Source organism: Anser anser (assembly GCF_964211835.1).
Source record: "Anser anser genome assembly, chromosome: 4".
In the NCBI taxonomy this organism is placed as follows: Eukaryota; Metazoa; Chordata; class Aves; order Anseriformes; family Anatidae; genus Anser; species Anser anser.
This window is the reverse complement of record NC_139724.1, coordinates 32,714,533-32,733,970: the sequence shown is the minus strand read 5'-3', so window position 1 is coordinate 32,733,970 and position 19,438 is coordinate 32,714,533. Positions and strand designations below refer to the sequence as shown.

Here is a 19,438-nt window from a genome sequence, read left to right as displayed (position 1 = left end):
ACTGAATGGAAATTTGGTCTGCAGGAGCAGAGGGCATGGTTCAGTTAGGACATGGGCAAGGTTGCAGAGAGAATGGAGGCGTCCATGTGGCACCAGATTAAAGGGACGGACCTGTACCCAGGGGTGCATAAGTTAGATAAGGAGAAAAATGTCATCATAAGGTAGCTAGCTAAAAACAGCCTGAGGAGGATGGAGGTGCCTAAATGCCGGTTGGAAAAGGTTTTGGTGCAGCTGATGTTGCAGGACAGGGGGGAGTGTCTGGGTGGCACCTAAGCCCCACTTCCACCCTGAGAGCCCAGCCTTGCTCTCCTTGGTATCCTCAACTCTTAATTTCACCAGAGCTTTCCTCCTTTGCAAGGAGCACTCCACATGAGAGATGGCAGGCCACTGCTTACATTTCCTCCAATCAAAACATGTGATGTTTTCCAGGGAACGATGAAAAGTAGCTTCTCCTCGCAGGAAGCCAATGCTGTGCTGCTGCTCAGCTGAAAGGCTGGACTCCTCTCCCATGAGCTGGGTCACAGTGACTAAGCCTTCTGCTGGTTTGCCTATTAAACCTGCACATTTTAATTAGGGGGTTGGGAGAAAGCCTGTTTTCCTTGGAAGGGGAAGGTTGTCATTTTAATTTTTTCCCTTTGCCATTCCATCCTTTTGGGAAAGTCCCCACGTGGAGCTGAAGGTAATTTGCTTCCAATTCAGGAAAAGCTTTGCTGTGGGAGCACAGCCCCTACGATGGGCTGTGCTGCCCTTCCTGCTGCTCAGAGCAGGCAGGAGATCTCCTGCCCACCCTGTAGAAGCAGGTATCTCTGTGCATCCACACTGTGAGGGTGCAGGAAATGTCCAGGAAAAGCGACAGTCACCTGGTGCTGATGTGCCCCCAGACCTCTCCGCATCCCTCCATAGCAATGGCACTGCTTGGTGCTCTGCTGTGAGCTTTCTCCACGTGACAAACAGGTTCTTTATGTTGAGCCTTTTCCTCCTGTGCATTTTTTTCTGCAATCCCAGCTGGTTTTGGTGCTGTCAGAGCCTTCAGAAGAGCCATGCCCACCTCCCCTGGAGCTGGTGACAAGCCACACCATTGACCACAGGAATATTTTGTTTTATCCTTCTGCCTGGAGCCTTTCTCCTCCCCTCCCCAAACCACAGCCAACCCTGACCTGGGGCTGGGGAATGGAGGCAAAGCATTAAAACACATTTTGCTTAAAAAAAACAGTAGCTTAGCAATCTCTCCCCCTCCCTCCTCTCCCCTTCTCCTTACAGAGTGAAAAAAGCATCACTTTCTTCCTTAATAGCAGAATTTAAGAAAACTCATCCCTGTGACAAATGTGCTATTACAAAATTCATTATCACTTATGAGCAGTTATATATCATGTACAGCCTGACCTCATGGGCTACTTAGCAATCTCAATTTCCATTTAACTCAGCTGGGGGAGGCTCTGTACTCTGGAACTAGGTAAAAAACAAATCAATAGCCTCATTCTCCAGTGCATTTCTCTCAGTCATACTGTCTTACAAAAGAAATTGACAGAAGGAGACCCAAGGGTTAAACTGCACAGGATGTGAAGCCAAGATAAACCTATGGAGGCCTGAAGAAGTCACGGTTCGGTGTCAGCCAACACCTCACGCTGACATGCCTGGGTCATTCAGAAATGAAGGCAAGTTGTGTGTACATGCTCTGTTGATACTGCCATTTGTCCCACGAAGTGTTTCTCCTTGGCCGGTGACAAGTCAGATTCTGGGACATACGTCCCAGTGCTGTTTTATCACCAAGTGCTGCCACACGGCAGATAAAACTCCCTGCTCTCTCTGTTTTGCTGTCAGCCCTTTCTCCCTTAGCAGCTTGTCACACACCATTCGGAGATTTCACAGCTTTTGTCTATCCGGCGGCCGATGTCTGCCTTGTGTGATTTTGCATGCTGCACGTCACGGGAAGACTCAACACCAGCAAGCTGCGACACTTGCAGCTTTCCTTCCCAAAATCCTGCCGCTCACTGCCATGGCCATGTTTTGCTGGCAGGCCACCAGGAGCAGCGAGTTCCTGCACTTGCAGCCAGCGGCAGCACCCAAGTTGCAATACTCTCATCTGGTTTTAGGCTGCAGTTTCTTGTGTCCTTACCCAATAACAATTTGACAGCTGTCTTCATACTGGTTGGGCTCCAGCACAGCTTTGCTTCACCTTCCCAAAAGTGGCAGTACTGGACAGGAAATACAAAGAGATCAGGGACAGCAGTGTGACGGGCGGAGAGCTTTTCCCAAGGACGGCAGCTCCTCACCCTTTACTGTTACTACTGTATGATCTGTCACAGATGTCCATAGGCTACAGCTTCCCAGCCTTCTGTAAGATCAGGCCCTGAGAAAAAGAGACCATATGAGGTTTTTTTTTTTAAGTGTGGGAAGTGAAGGAAAGAAAAACAGCCCGTGAGCTCTCTGACAGCACACAGCAATCATCTGTCTGTGTAGTTCTGCTTCAGGAGGTGCTTCCAGACACATGAACCACCAGTGCCACCAGCCAAGCGCAGCTCCAGGAGTGGGTCTCACTTTGCCCTCTCCCACCCCAAGCTCAGGAGCATCTCTTGGCTGATTCACAGGCTGCTAAAAATACAGCCTTGAAGAGATCACACTGGATTTCTTCTGCTTGCATGGCTTGATGCTTAGGAAGTAGTCATCAATCAGACAAGAATGGCGGTAGCAAATAAAAGATTTTTTTGCCCTTTGATAAATCTGCTGATTTCTAAAAATTTGTTTTCTTTATTTTTATGAACAAAAGTGGGTAAAATTAAAAAATAATGGCACCGAGTATAGTACTGCTTAGGTGCTCCACATGAGAAGCCTGTACAGTGCCAGGTCTTCAGAAATCTTCTCTGCCAAAAAAAAATCCTTTCTAAAGTTATTTTGTGTATGTATCCCAGAAATTTGACCCATAAAATGGCTGTTTATGTTTTAAAATGTTTCTATAACCTGGGATTCACTTAACTATAATAGACATAGAAGTAATTAATCCTATTCTGCTGGATATTTGTACATACTGACATTGATCAGATTGTTACTTTCTTACCTCTTGTTAAGCTAATGTTCATATTTGATTGCTTGCATAAAACCGACTTAATTCTTACTTCAGCTTAAAAATAGCTTTTTTTTTTTTCTATTAAAACGTTCTGCTTATCTCCTGTAGTTTCTGTCTAATAGAAGATCTGAAACATGGAACTTTTTCAATATCAAGAAAAATATCGCTTTTGAGGCTGTTTCTCAGTACTCAATATGAAAAGAGGGCCCTGCCAGAAATGAATAGTGACCATGTGTTAGATGATGGAGTTTCAATGCACTCGTTTAATTTGCAATCATACACAAACTTAACAGTAAACAACTTCAGCAAATAATGAGCAATTGATGTAGAGCATTTTTACTGGGGACAATGAGCATGAAAGTCAAGATGAAGACATTGCTTCAATTTCACGGACAATGTGAATTAGAAACAGGCTGCATACATTCTGGTTTAACTTAGAGAATAAAATGTTTTCATTGTCTAAAAACTAGATTTATTTTCAATAACACTCAAACCCTATTTTCTTCCTGCAAGTGATTTTCCTGAAGTTTTCATGAGTAGGGAGTAGCTATCTTAAATATGGCCAATTAATTTTGTTACTTACTTGGCTGTGAGACAGCAAACAATAACTTTTTTGCTATTAATTGATAACTATAGAAAAGATGCAGTGGATCACCTCAGGCAGCTCAGATCAATCTTCTTGTGTTAACATTTGTTTTGAAAACATAACTTTGCAACTGATGGATGTGAGGAAAATTGGCTACAGTCTGTTTTCTGCAGCATTGGTCAAAAGCGTCCATCTTTTAATGCCCAGGAGACTAATTTCAATGTTTGTTGGCTTTCTCAGTTTAATTTCTCCTATGTACATGTCCCAGACCATATCTAAGGGTGCCTAAAGGACACTGCAATGAGAGTGACAGTTCAGGGTATTTTCAAAGGCAAGAAAAATGGGTAGAGGCCCCACTTTATTCCTTCTTTCAAAACTGACCTGATAAGCAACTTCTTGTCTCCCTGCCTTTGTGTCTCCCACAGAGTTTCTCAGCACCGCACTTCTTGCTGGATGACTGCAAAGTGCCATCCTAATGAGCCTCTGTCGGTCCCTCTGTGCCCCTAGACTGCAGGAGAGCTCAAAAAGAAAGACGGAAAATCAGCTGAGACAAGCTAAATGAGCCCAAACCCACAAAGTAGCAACCACATTCTTACAATAAGAAAAAAATGTCTACAGAATAAGTACTGCCATGGATATAAAATGTGCAGGGAAAGAAATACAGCTCAGCAAAGCGAAGGGAGTAAAGGACACTGGGAAGAGCAAGGGAGAGGTGGGGAGGGAGCTGCCCTGAAAGATAAACAAGCAAGGGGATGGGAAGCAAATGCTGGAAAAACAGAAGAGAGACAAAAAACAGATGGTGGTGAGTAAATAAAGTCAGAGACCTAGCAAGGATTATAAAGCATTTTTATTTAAACATCAGTAAAGGAAAGAACCCATAAGGCTGGTAAAATATTATTTATTAACTCACACCTTGCATTTTACGATGCTCCTCTCCTTTGCAGGTGTATGAACCCAATTCCCTTGGAGAAAACTCACTCTTCAGGTGCGAAAATATTCAGGTGGAAAATAGCCTTGTTCTGGATAAAAACAGAGGAAACAGTCCATCCTTGATAAACCAAATACCTCTACAACAGAAATGACGTGCTAATAACTACCGTGTTATTTCTACTGAAGCAACAAAAGCAAGACACACAGAAGGATGATACATACTGATGCCGTCACACAGGGACTTTGAGACAGAACTCTAGCTCTCAGTTTTCTGTTTAAAAACTATACATGGGAATCAAGGTTTTGATGTTGCTGTCCTGAAACATCTTTACAGATTAGGTAATGGCTGTGCAGTTTTCTTCAAGAGCCATTATCTTATTTCCTAACATTTTCCCCCTATGCGTTGGGTTGAGCACAACAGAGATGAGTAGTTACCTATCCAAAATAGCACTTGGTGACAAACTGGCTAAAATCATGCCTCCTGACTGAAATGTGATGTGTAATGCATTGTATGAGTAGCATGAAACCCAAAAGGCTAAATATGAAGAGCATAATATTTAATGATAAAAAAAAAAGGTTGTTGAGTCATGTCTGACTAAATTAGCTGCATCCTATGTCTGTTTACTTCTTGTCCCCTCTAACAGTGGAACTAAATTTGGGGACTACTGCAGAGGACTGACAATACCGATGTAAAATGAGAATATATTTTTCCACAATAAAGGTAAACTCACTGAGAGGAACTTCATTCATTTCTGTCCCTTGCCCAGGGAGTTTTCTTGGCCACTGACATTTACTCTCTCTTGTCTGGGTATACATTCTTGGCATGTATGGTAAGGTTTATTGGTTTTGTCTGTTCCTTTAAGGAAATAAATAAATTTTACACTTCTCAATTGACCTGAACATATGTTATATTTTCCCCCATGCCCAAGGAACTGCTTATCAGGCATCTAAGGAAGTCACCTCTCGACGCCCCACGTAGGACAAGAGCTGCGGTCCTGGTTAGCCCTGCTAGCAGCCTCAGCATCTCAACCCATGACTGGCCACCACAGTCTGTATTTTCTCAGAGACTGGATATTTTTGCAAGGTTTCTTAAATCAAACTGATGTGTAAAATTCCTAGTTCCTTTCCTCAAATGCTGTAAAAAAAATTAAAAATTTTACAAACACCGAATCTCTTCCAGGCTTGCATTCAATTTGCAGATGATGTACACATCTGTGTGTTTGCCATCTGGAGGTGAGGAGAACACACTAAAAAGGCCCCTTTTGGCAATATCAGGATGTTATTTGTGCCAGTTAACATGGGCTTCCCACAAATAAAGACACTAAACCTTTAGCACTATAGCCACAGCTGCCTTCTTTCTTTAAAGTTTTTGACTGTAGAACACTTTAAAGTGTTAGTGTCTACAGTGCATAAACTGCTGATCTAATGTTTTAGCTTTTAAATCAAGTTGACACTTGTATCAGTCTTAGTAATTCATTTGTGGTTACACAGAAATATTCCCAAACATACACATCACCCAAAACAATTCATTTTGAATGCCACGGAGAGAAAGGAAGGCCTTTTCCCACACAGTGCGTAATTAAATGGTGAAATGCATGCCTGTTACCTTATGGAAACCAGAAGTATTAGGGGGTTCAAAAAGCGATTAGGACAGTTAACAGAAAACAGGTTAGCACAGTGGCTCGTGAGCACAAGTTGCCCATACATCTTGCATCCTGCCACGTGTCACAGCAGATGCCAGACCCACAATGGATCATACCGTGCTGGTTTTGGTACTCTTATCCCAGGCATCTGCTGCTGGCCACAGCTGGGGCAGGACGTGGGATGGTTCCTATGATCTTCTCCACCATCCTAGGGAGCTGTGGGTATGCTGAGCCTTCCTGCAGCTGTCTCCAGAATGAGCTGTTACACTCTGGGAAGAGACTGCCAAGGCATTCGAGCTGTGCCCTTGGGAGCAGATGCCCTTTGCTCTTTCTTCTGGTGGTATACGTTCCTCTGCTCCAGTACTGTCACAGATCAAGTCTGTGCTAGATGTGCACGTGGGTGCAAAGAACAGGACAGCCTCTGGAAAGCTAGATACTACGACAATCCCTCCACTCTGGGACTATTGATGAATGTTTATGCTCATAGCACTGACTGTTCATTAGCAGAAGTTGTCATTTTTTCATCTGAGATCACTTAACTGAAGTGTTTTGCCAGTAAATTTCTGGCACCCCTCCTTGTGAGGAATGCCAGACACAGCAAACAGCTCACTGCTTGCTGCATCTACATTTTTAAATAATTGACAGTTCCATTTTGTTAATTTTTACAGAGACATTGATGTATCTGGCAGTTCCTTGAGAGATGCCTCTGTGCTCAAACTGCAGCCACATCTGAAAAAAACAGCAGACTGGAGATGCAGTATTTTTATTTCTTTTTCCTCGTCAAGCTAAATACCATCAGTCTCAAATGCCAAATATTGGACTCTACCATCTCTTTTATCTCTATAAATAATAAAAATGAAATATATTCCCAAAGATGATGTTTTAATTGTGAAATAACCTGTTGCATTTTAAAGTACCATTTTAATTTCCTCTCTCTTTTCCCAAACTCTTCATAGACCACCAATCTAACTTTGGGATTTCTAATGCTGTCCATCACCAAAAAAAATCTAAGCACCCTTTGTTTAAGTTACTAAATCCATTGGGACCTTTCTACAAGCTCTGTCTTGTTTCTTTTTGAGGAAAACCCGATTGAGAAGAGCTGGGGCAAGAGAGCAACTGGAAAGGGAGTAGCAGCAATTGATGGGAAGTTCAGAGACAAGTTTTTTGAACAGCAGTTCTGAAGGCAAGAACAATGGAGGTTTTGCTTTTTCCCAAAGAGAGCCACTATTCCTGCTTGCCTTTTCTCTTCTGGGTTTTTGTGTCCTAGCCAGGCCCTTTCAACTGAGCTGTTACACAGTGCAGTTGTGCCTGAAAATCATCACTGTCACGGCTGCTGTGGTGGCTAAGAGACTGAAATTCAACCTCCTAATGTAGCTGGGACTTGATTCTTCAATGTCAGGGAAGACCTGGCATCCAAAGCTAGGAGCCAGCTGAAGGACTTGAACAGAGGCCCAACATGCTTGCTACATGGAGAAGGCACTTTTGGAAACTAGACCACTTGGATTAAACTGCCTAACTTCATTATTCTGGGGAAAAGGAGGGGAAACTTCAGCCTTATACTCTTTAGTTTATTATCATATCTAAGGCCTTTCTCAGATTTTTGATCAGATGGAATGGATATACTCAAGAGGGAATATCATTCTTTGGTGGGGTCTTTCCATAATTTTACATAACAGATTAATGATTTTACTTGGCTTGTTTATAATGTTCTGTTGACTAGAGAATGGTGACATTTTTTTGGAAGAAATGCTTTTCCTCTGAAAAATGCTTATTTAAGTCCACCAAAATTCTCTGTATTTTGGCTGATATTTTTTGGCCAAAAACCTTCAAGCATTTCAGAAGAGTTTAAATGTTTTGATTTTTCATTAAAATGAACTGCTTTGATTCCTGCTATACTCAGGACTTTTTAAAAATAATAACAACAATAAAAAAGCTCTTATTCAGCTCTCAAATTCATTTTTGGTGGTGTTGATATTTTTACAAATAGTCAATTCACTGAGCCTTCTCCACCCCTTCCTCTAATTTTGGGGGGTTGTCTATCAAAATCAAAAGCTTATTGTCTTAGCATCTCTACCATTCAGAGAGTCGGGAAGAATTATTTGTCCTGTTTACTGCAATTTAGAAATGCCTTTTTAGTGGGACGTGCAGCTACAAGGCACCAAAATATTCTAATCCAGTTGATTCACAAGAAGAGAGTTCAAAGACAAAGTGGTAATGCTCAAAACAGGGAGCTCATGATCACTGCATGGACACTGTGCTCCAAAGACGGGTGGACAAGTTCCTAGGTTTTCCTTGAGTTGGGTCTATTTTTACCTGCATGAGACTGTTTGCATGTCTAGAGCTTCTTTATCTCATTAGATGTCTCACACCTGAAGTTCTTCACAATGTCAGCTTGGCTATACTTCTCATGCCAGCAGAGGCAGCTTCTCACTTGTGAAATGGGGTCATGCTATTGCTTACTACTAGTGATTCCATATTTTAAATTCTGCAGTTCCCTTGGAGGTAAAGGCCCTGATCAGCAGTTTACAGAGTCAGGCTCATTCTCATAAAACTTTCTTTATCTGACCTTATCTCAGTGGCACAACTTCAGCAAAAGGAAATGACTGTAACATTGCAATGCTTAAATGAGCATCATTTAACAATGGTATTATCACTTTCATGGCTCACCTCTAAGCCCAACCCATATTCAACATGCTCTTGAACAATGAGTGACAGAAAAGGACAGAATTTTTGCCAAGTACAGACACAAAAATGTCCCCACACCATATCCTATCTCCTTGATTACAGGTGCAAGGCTGAAGGCTCAAGTCACCTTTCTAGCCAGAGCACTGTACAGGGAGCTTGAGTTCATCTGTTAGCTACCATGATCGGCTCTTTCTCTGCATCACTCAGTGCTGTGACAAATGTGGCCACCATTGTGCCAAGACAGAATGCCACACTGCAGCAGAAAGTATCTCACTGAACCCCTTTCTCTAAAACGTATCCCTTGACTACTTGTCTTTCCTTGGTCTTTGAGTTAACTGCAACTTAAGGTTTCAAAACATTAATAAAAGATAGGAAACTACTTTCATTCAAGATTGATCCTGTTCATTTCATTGACTAGGTCATGAAGATTTTGCATTCTTATGTCAAAACTAAAATATGGGGTGGTGGCAGGGGAGTATAATACCTTTCAGGGTCCAAGAACCTCACATAAGTACAGCAAACATTAGCAGGTAAATTCACAGCCTCAAAGTTCTATCAAATTAAATTGGTAAATTCTCTTTTCCCTCACCTTAACAAAATTCTGTGTCAGCCTTTGTGAACTGGCATTATGCAGCTTACTACTATTTAATTCCCTCTCGATTCACACCTCAGCCTTCCCAGTATTTTGTTCAGTCAGGCCAACAAGCCCACAGTGATGATGCCAGCTGTCTCCATTTCAACATTGACTTAATATTTACATTTATATGAGTCACCTAGGACACTTATTTGTCATTGAGGACATAAAGACCACCCACATTTAAAGGGCAGCCCTTTCTCAGTGCTTTCAAAACTCTTGAAATCTAATTACTGAGACCTGTGGCTTAACCTACTTAATTTGTTAGCAGCCAGCATTTTGCTATCAGCTAGGATAAAAGCATCACCTACTTGCCACTTCTATCTGTCAGCTCCAGTATTTTCCTGACATTAACTTCAGCGCTAAGTCTTTCTGCTTAGCTTCATCCACTGTGGCTGACCTGGCGGGATTAACGGCTCGGAGTAATTCAACACTGCAGCCAGACAGAAACCCAAAAAGCAGCCCCCAGCTCCTCGTCTTCACACAGCCACAGGAAGGCAAGACCCTTCTCCAACTGTCCTCTGCAGGAGCAACAAGCTCAGCACGTCTACCTCCAGAGCATGGTGCTAAAAGCACCTGGGATATTTGCAACGAACAGCAGGGAGGGCTAAGCCTGTGCTTCCTCCATGAAACTCAGGACAAAGAAGCCAAAATTCAATCTTCTCACAAGAATTTTCTCCTCACCCTGCTTTTGTTTTGTTCACCCAAGTTTGAAGGTACTGGATAAAAGGTTCGTCTAATCCGGCAACGCAAGTTTTTCCAGAACAGGCTTCCAAGCTCCAGCCATTTACGGCTAAAGGATTTCCTTAGCCAGAATCAGTGTCTTCCTATTAAGAGTCCTGGGTGGACTTCGTGCACAAATATGCACAGGAAGTTTTTAAACTTTTAAAACACAAAACACAGGCATACATAGGTATGCTTTTCTTATTTTTCCCTCCTGTAGACACACATTTAGTTAGAGGAAATTACCTATCATTGATAAGCAAAATGATCATTAGAGCAGCTTCTCAATAGGACCCAAATGGTTACATACACAAAATGAATACAATTAAAAGCCTATTTTTCTCACAGCCACAGTTTTTGGAAACATTCATTGTTCAGCTTGGAGTTTTCCATGCCTACAGAGATATTTTTTTTCTTATCCCCCTAAAGTTGAAGCAAAATCTCTGCAACCATTTTCAGGTTATGGGAGAGTGATTCTGACCAAACTTTTTCCAGAAGAGCTACAGTAAAAACAGATGAAGTTTAAAACTTGGCCATAACTGAGTAATCAATGAAAATTAGTGCTCTTGCATGCTTTGAAAGGAACTGGCTTTAGTTTAGCAAAGTTGTGGCTTTTCAAAAAACATTGTTCCATGTTCTCATGGCTAAGATGTTGTCTACAGGTAGATGTACTACAGGGGTCACTGAGTGCATGTACTGATTTCAAAAAAAGATAGTTATTTTACTGCAGAACTTGTTACTCAGTGAACTTAACAAATGGAGGAATAATTCCCTTTTTGGGGTATGATGTTTGAAATTTTACCTCTGCTTTTTGGAGTATTTCCTTCAAAGGTGGCCACATCTGATCATTTTCAAAACTCAGTTGTGCTTGAAACAATATAAGAAACTGTGTAAGAATGTCCAGCAAAGCAATAATCCAGACAAAAACCAGCCTCAGCTTCACCCTGTGACATTTCCTGAGAGTTCTCCTGAAATATTTCCTTATACCTAGGTACCACTCATTTGCACATCTTCATTTTCTTTACATGAATAAATGCTTCCTACAGTGTCTGAAAGGCTTCACTTCTGGCATTAATCTTAAGGAAGGTCTTACAAAGCATATTCCACCAAGTCAATAGATAGCTCTTTAAAATAAGATTCCTCTTCTGGGATTCATTTCCTTGGACAGCTAATTATACCAGCAACTTTTTTTTTTCCTTTTTCTTTTTGTCAGGTTTTTATAAAGGACTAAAGAAAGATAAAACCATTCTGACTCATCTGAAAATTGCTATGGTCATTTATTTCCTATTTTTAAAGTCTTTATAGCATTTAGGCAACACATGAAAGATTACTACCTTGAATTTCTGCACTGCATGGAAATTCTGTTATACAGCCAGCAACACTAAAATTCCAAAAGTTATTTATATGATTAACAATTATTGTACCAGCTTCCTCCCAGCCCCTCAAGCTCATCTGTTCTTCTAGTTTAATACACTTACCTATTTTGTCCTTCACCAAAGCTCACAATGCCATGTTTTGAGCCCTTTGAGAAAATAAAGTGTATAAAAAAGGTTTGCCAGGTAACATCACACAGAAGATTATGCAAGAACATAATGCTAGAATTGCTTTTAATACTAAAAAAGCTATCATGGATGGCCTCAGGCAGGGTTGAGTACGAAGAAAAGACTCTTTCGTAAATTCTGTGAAATCTTAGGTTTCAACTGTTTTACAGGCTAGAATCCTTTGGCAAAGATGCAGCTATAATTGAATAAAACCTGTTAATATAAATCCAGAAAGAGACAACCCATGACAATTCCTATTTCTCTCAGAATTCAGTACTAATTTCACTATTAATTTTAGCAGCATTCCAGACTCAAGTACAATAAGCATCTGGTACAAAATGAGCAACTTGTGTACTTTCCCAAACATCCCAAAGACATTTTGATGTTGGGTTCATCAACCTCTAATTACTAGTGTAGGAAGGACTGGAATACTCTGAAGCACCTCAGCATCGCCAAGCAAGAACCAAATCAGACCTGAGAGAAAAGCCAGCTTTGAAATCCTTTGGCAATGTAACATAGCTGTTTGTGTTGGAAACCCGAAGTTACCTTTGCTTTTATGGACAACGAATCCCACTCAATGAGTTATTAATTTATGTCACTTGCCACAGAAAGATTTTAATCCCCTGTTAAATGGTTTTACAGTAACCGGGTAGGACTGTGAGTAGCAAGATACAGAATAAGGAATTTATCCTCAGAGACTGTCTCATTTTAAAGGGTTGCCTTTGATCCCACAAAGACTGAGCTGCAGCTTTAAAGTCAGTCCTAGCAGTGGGTGGATCACTTCAGGAACTGACTGGAGAACAAAGCACATTCCAAACACAGAAGCTGTAGGAACTGGCTTCAAACTCCAAGCTACAATTCAGGGACTTCACCAAAAAAATAAACCTGACTCTTGTGCCAAGCCATATGACAACCACAGAATTTGGGCTAGCATTCAACTCACTTCCTTTTTTATCTGTTTGTCCAGCCTCCAGCTTTCCCCTTTAAGATCACCAGGTTTGTTCTTCGGCAGTCACTGTCAAACAAAGAGTTATTCCTTGAATCATATTCTGTTTTGCCTGTACCTTGTGAAAATGGCAGGAACTATTTAACATTTATGAGAATGCAACAGAGAAAAGATTCTGGCCTTCTGCTCCTTAGGGCAGCTTAAATACTGGTGATGCTTTTACAATGTTGAAATTCTTGAGGAATCGGAAGACAAAAAAGTGAGAAAAGCATTCAAAGTGCCTATAATAAAAGAAAGGGAAGGAAATAAAAGAAGTTAAAGATTTATTTTTCCTTTGGTGAAAGCCAGCAGGGAATTCTTGAAATTCTTTAATCTGTACTGAGCTACGTCTTCTAGATCTAAATGTGAAACTGTACAGGATTAAAATGTTTGCTTCCAGATGCATTTCAACCACCGGCAATTTCTGCTCCCATGGAAAGTCTTCCTCGTGTTCCTCAGCATCTTCTACAGTGTCTTTATTAAAAGTTGTTTCTGACCCATAAATTTAGCTTCTGATTAGTGGGGTTAGTGAAAATCATAAAGCTATAGATTTCTTGCCAAGGAAAGCATAAACTGAAGTAATTTTCACGTTGTGAGCAATCTTCTACGTATCTAAGAGAACAATCCTGAGAGAATTCTCACTGAAGCCCTGGGGATAAATAGATTCAACTGAATTATTCCCAGATGGCTAAATTGCAGTTTCGTATTTGCAGATATTGAAGAAAGGAAAACTGTACAGGTGCTGCCAAGAAGCTGAAAAGATGTTAGAGATAAGAAAAAGAGTGGGACTCCTCTTTCCTGTGCCCCATCACAGAAACAGGCACCTGGGTTGAAAGCCATTTGAGGAAGGGAACTGTTTGTGTTGTGTTTGTATTGCAGCACTGCCCAGGAGGAAAATCTGTAGGAAAAAACAGCTAATTAAATCACCAACAAACTATTCAAAACAACAAGTAAGCCACTAGGGAAAGTTCTCAGGGAGGAGATACTACTGTTATGTTTGGAGTGTTTCTGCCAAAATTTCCACAAATTTGCCATAGAAAACCATCCACATTTTAGATTAAAAATGGATACAGAACGTCCGAAGACCTGACTCAGCCTTTGAGCCACAGATCACACTTTGCAGACTTCCAGCAAGGAACTCGGGATCCAGATGGTACTTTCATTTGTGCAGGATTTACATGACTCAGATCCCAGTCAAGCAAGATGCCATTTTCCCCAGAATACCAAGTTTCCAGCTTAAATTCTCTGGACCAAAACATTAGGCTTTTTCTTTAACCTTGTTTTCCTTTCACTTGTGTCTGTCTTTCTCCTTGAAGACTACTTTCCCTGCCTTTTCCTTTCCATAAAGCCCAGCTCTAGCAGTTTTTCTCTGTCGGTATGTACTCAGCTGAGAGAAATAACGTCGCATGGAGGACTACCCATTCGCAGAAAGTCAAGCCTCATTGGAGATGGCACTGGTTTTCTATAGAGCCTGGGTTGGCAGCAAGATTTCTTTGCTGGGCTAGTGCACTGGCAGACAAAATGAAACGGTATTTTATCTTGTTCCTCTGGTTGCCTACCCTGCATTTTGCACTGTTAATCCTTTCTCACTGCATTAATTTAAAATTATCTTACCTCCTCAATGGTTTCTAACAGCCACCTTAAAAAATGTCCCAGACAAGGAAAGTGTGCTTTTCTCTCCACAAATAAACTATGAATCTCCCCTTTGGAATTACTCTGCCCCAAATAAAAGCTACCTGTAAGCTTAATGACCCTCCCAGGTTGCAAACAAGAGATTTAAATCTATTAAAAAGCCAGGAAACTCTTACTACTTAGGATATAGGATAAAACATCTCCCTGTGGCTATCATGAGACATTCCCCCTTTAAATACTGCGTCAAAAATTCTGCAGATCATTTTAGAGGCTTCTAAATACATTATTTATAAATTCCTTTGCTCTCCCAGAATTCTTTATAGTTGGAATTGTAGCATTAATGAAGTTTGGCTCTACAGACATAGACAAAAATAGAAACAATAAAACTTTAAAACTTACTAAAATATTTTGTGAATAAGCTGCTGTAAAATATCAGGCATCTACAGAGAAAACTGTGGTGTGAAATACTCTAAAGGTCTTAGAGTATTGTTGCTTATTGATGACAACCTCCAAAACTCACTCATAGTATCTTCACTCAGAAATAGTGCATCTTTCCAAATACACTCTGCTAAACATTTTCAGACCACATTCTGAAGTGTTACTGTTTATACAAACCCCAAATACATACCTTATCTCTTTTGATATCTCTAAAATGGAGAAGATTTCAGTAATAAAATATTTAAGAGAAAAGTATGCTCTCAGTCCTCTGATTACCACTCCCCAATCTGTGTTCAGTTCCCAAAACAATTCTGGCAGGAAGAGATATGGGGTGGGGGAACAGAGGTGGTGGAAACAGAAGATGTAGAGTCATGCAATTGGAAGCTTAATAAAATGCCTTTGAATTATCATGAATTATTTGTTAAATGTGATAATCCCTATCACATTTCAAAATACTGGGATGAAAATTCAAGCAAAATATTTTAAAATATTTGATTCTCTGGGCAAATTTTGAAACTTCTCTATTGATCCAAAATTCACATCAAGAAATGGCAGTTCTACACAGCCTAATGTAAACAGAGGTCTGAGTTATGGTGCCTTTAAGAATACTTAAGTCTGTGCCAATACTCACCATCTAGGATGCTATTATCTCAGCACATTCCCTTTTATAACTGTATTCATGTTTTATATAACTTTTTTGAATGACAGTATTTTCTTTCTCCGTGCAAAGCAAGGTAAATGCTTTCTTCAAATACAATTATGTGAGACATTAGCTATTTAAATATTAAACATATCTTTCTGGTTTGTACAACTGAAGATACATGAAGAACCTCTGACATTGTTTAGGGATAATAAGCATTAGCCAGTTCATTAATAAGTGAGAAGAATGCTAATACTACTGAGGTCAGAGAACATATATGAAGATGAATACAGATGAATTAACAGCCAGGATATTTTATATTCAAGAAACAAATTGGAACTGCTTGCGAATACTTCAGGTCTATAAATTGTTGTTGTAATAATTTTTGGTATTATAAGAATGTTAGAATAACAACTACATTCACTTCAAGATGCTGAAAAAATAGGTTCAGATGATAGCCACAAAAATTACTAAGAGAGAAAATGACTCATGACGTGAGAGTAGAAAAAGTCAATATTTTTAGGAGGTTAAAAAAAATAGATTTGCTTCACAGTGAGCAATCATACCAGAAGTTCAGGTGTGCCTTAATCCAGAGCAGAAAAAAGTATTATAAGAAATAATAGCTGGAAGATGAAGTTTGACAAATTCAAATATGAAAATAATCCAAATTTCCTCCAATAAAATAATCAAGCTCTATTCCAGACAGTTTTTGTTTCCACCATTACTTCTAATGGGAAACATTGAACAACCCAGAAAATCTATCTGCAAGGATCTCCACTAGTCACCTCATTCCCGTGCTGTTCTTCTGTGGTATTCCACTTGAGCTAATATATTTCCAATAAGTTAGCTGGAGCAAAGCATGCAGTAGCACAAAGCATGCAAATGTATTTTTAGTTACAGACCAATTTCTTCCTTTTATCTGAATGGTTATTTTTAAATCTAAACAAAACTAACCTGTGATCATAGATGCAAGCTTGTTTTCTACAGTCAAGTCTTCCATAATTTTCTAATAACTTATCTGAATAAAAATTAATGTAGATAATCTTTTGTCAGTGATGCTGTTTATTAACTATGTGAAGAAACATGTTAACTATAAAACAAATGAACACCTCGGTCCTGGTATGATTTGTAATATCTGTTCAACAGCCACGTATATGTTATTACAGAGAAGCATACCACAATAATTATGGAAAATCCTGTATCGACAATATGCCTGTGCCTAAGCCAACTTTAGTATCTACAGCAGACTCCATAACCAACCAAATACAAGGGAAATAATTCAACTAATTTCTTCCAATGTAACAGTAATCCAAAGCAGCTTTATTTTTGTGTCCCTTCCCATTTCTTTACAGTCTACTACATTAGCAATCATTAGCGACGTACAGTACTATCTCATCACCTTTTGCCTTTAGTTCTGCTCTTCCTGATTAAAACATATTTTTTGATACCTGTGTTGCAATTGTAATTATTATATTTGATTTCACATCCTGCAGAAGTAATTGAAGTTTCGCTGTTCTGCAAGGCATCTCTAGAAATCATACAAGAACCTCAGCTGTAGCTGACTAACCTCATCCAATACCATACCTGATCTTTCATCGCTCATTGTATCATCTACCTGATCACTGTCGATGATGGCAATATTTCTTTCTTACTGTAACAGAATTCACAAATAACTTAAGACCAGAAGGGACCTCTTGAGGTCTGTAGTTCAACCTCATGCTCAGAGCAGTGTCAGCTTTAAAGTTTGATCAATTTGATCAGGGGCCTCATTCAGTTTTGTTAAGCTCCAAATCTGTTACTACTCCCTTTGCTTCTGTGACTCCTTTCTCCCTTATCTCTTCCCCACTCACTTTCTGTGTAATAGAACCAGACTTAAGAAATTGTGTGTCTCTTCCCTTACCTTCTCTGCACTGTCTTCCCCTATCCTTATCCTCCTTCTGGATGGGCTGGCAAAACTCTGCTGGAGATCACCAAAGATGCTACGTCTTCATGCCACAGCCTGCCATCACCATCCTTCATGAACTCCAGCAGACAGTTTCTTTTGTTATGAAATCATAGGTGGAGGAAGCAAGCTTTTTTTGTTCCTCAGTGGGCATTTCTCCTGTTGGGTCTTCAACACGTAATTCTGTTCCTGGCAGGCAGCACACTACTCTGTCTTCTGGATCAGTTGAGCTGACTGGCACTCAGTTCTTAACAGAGAGTGCTCTTTAAGACAGATCTGCTCAGTGTCCATACTTATCTTTGCTTTTCCTTATCCCATCTTCTCTTCTCTGCTATAGACTTTCACATATTACACTTTTTGCTCATTGTTGAGACTCACAAAAACTCTGCTTAGGAGTTACACCACAGTAGTCAAGTGTAGACGCGTTCCAGAAACATGTAATTCAGCAGTCACTGGAAGGATTTTGCTCATATCATTTATAATGAATTTGTCTCTTAGGAAGAAGACCCTGAAATTTCTCCTTTCATTATGTATTTGAGGCAGCTTTTCAGTAACTTTGAAAGCTCAGCAGGTCATGGATTTGAAGGTATTCTACCAGTCCCTACTGTTGCCAAGAAGCATGACTGATTTTACTATGGGACACAATACCAGGCACTTTTGTTTATACATGTGAGCATTATCATTGCTACGAAATGAAAGAGCTGTAATGCAGGACTACTAGCCCTACCACTAGGCACCCAGAGCACTACACCTAGCAGTCTTGACTACCACAAGACCTGCTTAAGCTCTTAGTATCTCAAGCAGGTGGGCAAACTGGACATGCCTTTAATTCAGCCTAATGTTTTAAAATCCAGTTATCAATATGTCCTCCTTACATCACCATTTAAACTTTACACTACTTGCAGTAATTACATTTCCTTGTTTCTTTTTGTTTGTATGGTATAAATTAAGTAGTGATATTCGAGTCATAAAAACCTCATTAAACCCCATCCAAAAACTATTGGTAAGAGGAGGCTTTGTGTTACTAAAACCTCATATATATCTAATTATAATGATGGAACAGTCCACATTGTTTTAATAGGAAACTTTCACATCTTGGTTTCACACCTTAACTGATTAGGGTCAAAATCCCCAATTTTCAGTTATTAAAACTGAGTTACAAGAAACATATGGGGGATGAAATTGTACACATTGGAACATTTTAGCTAGACATGGAAAAATTCTGGAGGAAAACTGGGCGAGTTCAAACATATCATTGATCAAGTACAGTACACAATATCCAGCAATGAAGATATATGTATTTTTCTACCATTCTGCTGCCAGAGCAGAGTAGGCTGCTGAAACCTTTCCTCGACTTCCATCCAGTGAATATGTGGTCAACCAATGGCACACCATGTTCCAGTAGTATGACAGAAGCCAAAACTCAGAGCACAAAACCATACAACCGTGCAGTTAAGCTTAAAAACAAAACAGAAAAAAACATGCACGTCTCAAAACAAACTAACAAAAACCAACCACCACACAACAACCCATTCAAGAAACACCAAGCCTTTTCCTGCTACCGTGATGTTAGCAGTTGTTAGTGTCATTTTGAAGCCTAATTCTACCCAGAACTTGACCTCAGGTAATGTGCTTACAGTATAAAGATGAGTAGCGAAATCACTATACAAAGGCATGGTTATTCTGTGCGTTCAATAAAAGCACTAACAAATGAGGCAGCAGACCATAGTTTACACAGAAGTAGAATGATGAAGCGGTGGGGTGACCTTTTCCTTACAGACCTTCTCAGGCTTCTCTAAAAGGCACTCCAAAATAAGCATATAAAGCAAGACTCGCATCAATCACCATGTAGCAAAGAGGAACCTCCCCTCCGAACCTCCCCCCACCCCATGCTGGTTCTACTCTCTTTTCCAGGCTCTTGATTTCCCTTCTTTTAATGCTTCTTCCTGCTGGTTTACAGCCCTGCACACTAGGGAGCCAGCTCTCTGCTGCCAG

The 19,438-nt window shown here is 40.1% G+C and overlaps 1 protein-coding gene across 1 annotated transcript in view; it reads left to right on the top strand.

The window, feature by feature from the left end:
* The window catches only part of LOC310899686 (uncharacterized protein), a 140,768-nt gene extending 135,037 nt beyond the window's left edge, over nt 1-5,731 (top strand). The window contains exon 8 of the mRNA XM_083836414.1: nt 4,595-5,731. Within this exon, the coding sequence (XP_083692540.1) occupies nt 4,595-4,602 (8 nt within the window). The 3' untranslated portion in view covers nt 4,603-5,731. The remainder of the gene's footprint in view (nt 1-4,594) is intronic.
* The last annotated feature ends 13,707 nt before the right edge of the window (nt 5,732-19,438 follow it).